Source organism: Salvelinus namaycush, chromosome 33, assembly GCF_016432855.1.
Source record: "Salvelinus namaycush isolate Seneca chromosome 33, SaNama_1.0, whole genome shotgun sequence".
In the NCBI taxonomy this organism is placed as follows: Eukaryota; Metazoa; Chordata; class Actinopteri; order Salmoniformes; family Salmonidae; genus Salvelinus; species Salvelinus namaycush.
In genome coordinates this window covers 2,032,772-2,038,771 of record NC_052339.1, presented here as the reverse complement: position 1 = coordinate 2,038,771, position 6,000 = coordinate 2,032,772, and the positions used below count along the sequence as shown (strand labels likewise).

At 40.8% G+C, this 6,000-nt stretch overlaps 1 protein-coding gene across 2 annotated transcripts in view; it reads right to left on the bottom strand.

The window, feature by feature from the left end:
- Positions 1-860: 860 nt before the first annotated feature.
- Positions 861-6,000, bottom strand: part of LOC120027964 (CYFIP-related Rac1 interactor B) — a 63,468-nt gene continuing 58,328 nt past the window's right edge. For both annotated transcript variants that reach the window (XM_038973061.1, XM_038973060.1), the window contains 3 exons: positions 2,490-2,616; positions 2,297-2,367; positions 861-1,649 (listed from right to left, as the gene is read on the bottom strand). In XM_038973061.1, coding sequence (XP_038828989.1) covers positions 1,586-1,649; positions 2,297-2,367; positions 2,490-2,616 — 262 coding nt within the window. In that variant the 3' untranslated portion in view covers positions 861-1,585. The remainder of the gene's footprint in view (positions 1,650-2,296; positions 2,368-2,489; positions 2,617-6,000) is intronic.

The window sequence follows — 6,000 nt, the reverse complement described above, 5'->3', positions numbered from 1 at the left end:
TGGAACTAAGGGGCCTAGCCCGTACCATAGAAAACAGCCCCAGACAATTATTCCTCATCCACCAAACTTTATAGTTGGCACTATGCATTGGGGCAGGTAGTGTTCTCCTGGCATCCGCCAAACCCAGATTCGTCCGTCGTACTGCCAGATGGTGAAGCGTGATTCATCACCCCAGAGAACGCATTTCCACTGCTAAAGAGTCCATTGGGGGCGAGCTTTACACCACTCCAGCCGACACTTGGCATTGCGCATGGTGATCTTAGGCTTGTGTGCGGCTGCTTGGCCATGGAAACCCATTTCATGAAGTTCCTGACAAACAATTATTGTGCTGACGTTGCTTCCAGAGGCAGTTTGAAACTCGGTAGTAAGTGTTGCAACCAAGGACAGACGATTTTTATGTACTATGTGCTTCAGCACTTGGCGGTCCCATTCTGTGAGCTTGTGTGGCCTACCACTTTGTGGCTGTGCCATTGTTGCCCCTCGACATTTCCATTTCACAATAACAGCACTTACAGTTGACCTGGGCAGCTCTAGCAGGGCATACATTTGACTATCTGACTTCTTAAAAAGGTGGCCTTCTATGACGGTGCCACGTTTAAAGTCACTTAGCTCTTCAGTAAGGCCATTCTACTGACAATGTTTGTCTATGGAGATTGCATTGCTGTGTACTCAAATGTATATACCTGTCAGCAACGGGTGTGGCTGAAATAGCCGAATCCATTAATTTGAAGGAGTGTCCACATACTTTTGTATATATAGTGTATTTCGTTGTGTAGAAAATGTTTTTCTTGCTCTAGCTAAGTTTGACTACATGGTGTTTTCTAGAAAATATGCAGGGTAAGCACAGAGAGTCATTTGTAGAAAACAAGAGTTCTCTGTTTATTTTTCCCAGCGGCAACATACTGTCAACAACAGTACAGACTCACAACTTTAAAAATGATTTGCACACATCTCAGTTTGAAATGTTCAAGGAAAAATACAACACAACTATGAAAAATGGCATACACTCAAATCACACTCAAAACCTATAAAAAAATATAAAACATTAACAGTACAAACTTTTTAATCGTCTTAATTCCGACAAGTACCATTCAGAGAACAAAACATTGAACACAACTGAGCAAACAAATAAAACTTGAACCATACTTTTTTTTTTTAAATAGAACAAATACGTCATTTCGTCATGCAGAAGATGTAACATTAAATAATAAATCAAACAAAAAATAATATATATTTCTCTATATAGCTCTCTTTTTAAAATGTTCAAGTCAAAGCACTCCCATCTCTTACACAGGGAAAAACTCAAATCATTTTTTTTTTAAACAACAGAGAACCCACAATGCTTTCATAGCTGCCATCTTGTTGTATGGCCTTTATCGAAAACATTTAAATCTCAGCAACATCTTTTTGGCACAAAAAATACGTGCATAATGGCAGTAGCATTTTGCATTATAAAAAGTGCAGCTCTTTCTCCATTTAAAATAAAATAAAACAAAACATTCTGTGCACCGACGGCGTTGGGGAGAGAGCATCGACGTCTCCCGAAACCGGGCGTGAGGCGAGCGGTTGTACCAGAGTTTCAGTCCTACTGCAGCATGCTCTTGATGGTCTTGTTGGTCGATTCGTCATTCAAATGCTTGGTTGTGTACCTGCAAGAGACAGATGAATAGACAGACCAGACAGAGCGATCAGTGCCAGGATCTGTGAACGTAACACGACTGCTCTTGCAGAGTGTGTGAGAAAGCCTTGATGACAGTATCACAGCTTTGAACTCAGAGACAGATGTGCAATCCCAGAAAGACAGAAAGAAAGAGAAGAGAGGGCTGGAGGCGGGAGGCTTTGACCCAGGAGTGACCTCACGTGACTGGAAAAGAGTGACTGAGCGTGCCCGAAGGACCTGATGATGTGATGTGCAGATGTGTGCGCGGTTAACACGGAAATGGCCTGGTCAGCTGCGAACAGCTGCGAGAGCGTGAGCCACTTAGATTTAAGAAGAGAGCAGGGCGCCGGGGCTCAAAGAAATGTAATCCTCTCTGATCTTCAATAATCTAAAACTGTGGGATTCCACATTTAACACAAACACTAAACAACACATTATTTTAATACCTCTTAACGTGTTGGGGGGAAAAAACGGAATAATGAAGGAAAAGTGGCCAAATATGGCTGTATTTTATTTCACAGTAAGTATGCTACTGTCTGTTAAAGTGTGAGAAGAAAAAGGTTGCAACAGTATTATGTAAAACATATTCTCTGTTAAAGAAAAGCATTGTTCAGCTATATACAAGGTGGGCCTTACCTGAGAGCGTTTAAAAGGCCTTCTACGCTGTTGGGCGGTTGATCTCGGAGGACCTTGATGCACCCTTTCATCTGTGAAGCAGAAAACACCATGTTGAGATTAATCAGTGTTGTGTGTGTGTGTGTGTGTGTGTGTGTGTGTGTGTGTGGCCAATCCTGGGAGCCTTGCTGACATAGCTCCACCCTGCACTCACATCAATCTTGGAAGACTTGAAGAAGGCTCCGACAGGATGCACATAGTCATAGAGGATGATGACGCCAACCATGACGCGCAGGCAGAACGAAACCGTCTCCTCACTGGTGAAGCGGCTACGGTACTCCCTGGAAACACAGAAAGGCAATGAGATTGCTGATCACGGATGTTTCCCCTGTCCATATAATAGGGTGTCCAATCAAAAACGCATCTTTTGACCAATGAGTAAAATAATATGTTAATATTTTATAGATACTCCTCTAAGAAAATCAATGGTCCAAACCTCATGTCTCTATCATAATCCGTTCAAAGTTATTTGAGTTTTTACCCTTGTAGGATGTCCAAAATCAGGGTGACTAAATCAATGGAGGCCAGAGAAAAAAAGTGGTCAAAAATCAGGAAAATCATGTCAGTTACACTGGGTGTTGTGCGAGAATTAAGGTTAACAGAGGACATAAAACAATATAAAAGGTAAGATAGATATCGATTTTGAGACATGACATTTCATATTTTATTATACGCTTTTCATATTAATGCAAAATTCCTGTTCTTTTTTGAAGATTTCTCACAAAAACAAGCGTATCTCTGTGAAATGTCAATGGAGCACTGAGCGTACCTCAAGCTTTTCACTTTCAAAGCTTTTTACAGTAAATTAATTTTGTGTCATGTTAATTTCGCTATTTGCAACCCACGAAAACAGCTTTGCAGATGACCACCACAACATGTAAAATCCTAAAAGTTGCTGCTCAGAGCTCTGTGATTATTATCGGATGTATTAGGTTATGAAATCCAACCTTTTAGATATAATGTTAATGATATGTTAGAGAAAGACACCACTGAACAATTCAAAACATGAAGAATCATATTTGTCTAAGTAACATTTATTTTCTAACATAAAGATGTGAAATTTCATCCCCAAAGTACATTTTTCACCCGCTCTGTGCAGAGTGGATGGACACCCCACACCAGGGTTCCCCAACTGGCGGGTCATTTTATTTGGCCCCTTAAGTTTTTTGTGGGTCATACAATATTGTAAAAACATAAGCAAATCAGCTTGAATCAGGGGTTGGAACCGGTTCAGGGAACAGAACCGAAAACCGAAAAGAACAACATTTAACATTCTGTTAAAATGTAACATATTTCAAGTTAAACTGTAGTTAGTTTGTATCCCGTTTGGTGAATAATTACTGTATTAATGGAGTTTGGACCAAAAAACTGTGTACAGTGCCATGCAAAAGTATTCAACCCCTTGACGTTTTTCCTATTTTGTTGCATTACAACCTGTAAATGGATTTTTATTTGGACTTCATGTAATGTAACAAAATAGTCTAAATTGGTGAAGTGAAATGAAAAAAATTACTTCTTTCAAAAAAAATATAAATTGAACAGTGGTGCATGCAGATGTAGTCACCCCCTTAAGCACCGAAATAAGATCTGGTGCAACAAATTACCTTCAGAAGTCACATAACTAGTTAAATAAAGTCCAACTGTGTGCAATCTAAGTGTCACATGATCTGTCACATGATCTTAGTAGATATACACCTGTTCTGAAAGGCCCCAGAGTCTGCAACACCACTAAGCAAGGGGCACCACTAAGCAAGCGGCACCATGAAGACCAAGGACCTCTCCAAACAGGTCAAGGACAAAGATGTGGAGAAGTACTGATCAGGGTTGGGTTATAAAAAAGTATCTGAAACTTTGAACAATCCCACAGAGCACCATTAAATCCATTATAAAAAAAAATGGAAAGAATATGGCACCACAACAAACCTGCCAAGAGAGGGCTGCCCACCAAAACTCACAGACCAGGCAAGGAGGGCATTAATCAGAGAGGCAACAAAGAGACAACCCTGAAGATAACCCTGAAGAGCTCCACAGCGGAGATTGGAGTACCTGTCCATAGGACCACTTTAAGCCGTACACTCCACAGAGCTGGGCTTTATGGAAGAGTGGCCAGAAAAAAATAAGCAAACACGTTTGGTGTTTGCCAAAAGGCATGTGGGAGACTCCCCAAACATATGGAAGAAGGTACTCTGGTCAGATGACTAAAATTGAGCTTTTTGGCCATCAAGGAAAACGCTATGTCTGGCGCAAACCCAACACCTCTCATCACCCCGAGAACACTATCCCCACAGTGAAGCATGGTGGTGGCAGCATCATGCTGTGGGGATGTTATTCATTGGCAGGGACTGGGAAACTGGTCAGAATTGAAGAAATGATGGATGGCGCTAAATACAGGGAAATTCTTGAGGGAAACCCGTTTCAGTCTTCCAGAGATTTGAGACTGGGACAGTGGTTCACCTTCCAGCAGAACAATGACCCTAAGCATACTGCTAAAGCAACACTTGAGTGGTTTAAGGGGAAACATTTAAATGTCTTGGAATGGCCTTTCAAAGCCCAGACCTCAATCCAATTGAGAATCTGTGGTTTGACTTAAAGATTGCTGTACACCAGAAGAAACCCATCCAACTTGAAGGAGCTGGAGCAGTTTTGCCTTGAAGAATGGGCAAAAATCCCAGTGGCTAGATGTGCCAAGCTTATAGAGACATACCCCAAGAGACTTGCAGCTGTAATTAATGCAAAAGGTGGCTTACAAAGTGTTGACCTTAGGGAGTGAATAGTTATGCACGGTCAAGTTCTGTTTTTTTGTCTTATTTCTTGTTTGTTTCACAAAATATTTTGCATCTTCAAAGTGGTAGGCATGTTGTGTAAATCAAATGATACAACCCCCCCAAAAAATCTATTTTAATTCCAGGTTGTAAGGCAACAAAATAGGGAAAATGCCAAGGGAGTGAATACTTTCGCAAGCCACTGTATGCTAATTTGGTTGACCTAATCAGATAAGAGGATATTGCCTAGGATCAAAGAGCAGGGTCAGGCCCAGGACAATGAAGATGGACGCGGTGTGATTCTGACATATAGCTAAACAAAGAGAGGACCATGGACATTCCACAGGGGAGATAAATAAACTCATTGGGGTCATAAAATGTATAGCTGGGGAGGTGACAACTACAAGAGGGTGGTGACCAAAAGAAGGGAAGAGTATAAGATGTGTTGTGAACTTTCGAAATGTATGGACTCAGCTGACGGCATCCGTGGTAATAAACACTTAAAACTTCTCTTGACTTTTGGGTCTCAATTCCTTATTGTAAAGAGGTTGCAATACCAATTTTCTTTTTGACAATGGGAACCGGTTAATAATTTTATTTAATGTTACGGGAATAATTTTTTTCTACGAGGGGCTTTGATAGGCTCTTTGTTGCGTTTTTTGGTGGAACTGGAAAAAATGTCCGGAACATAAAATAACGTTATTAACCGGTTCCCATGCTTTGAAAATAATGGTTCTGTTACAGAACAGTATGGAGCCCTTTCCTTACCTGTTCTGATTCTGTTCCGAAAAATGTTTTGTTCTTTTACGTTTACGTTTGTTCCCTAAACCGGTTCCAACTCCTGGCTCCAAGTGATTTAAATTTTGGAAATCTGTTCCTGTTCCAAAGTATTACAACGCATAA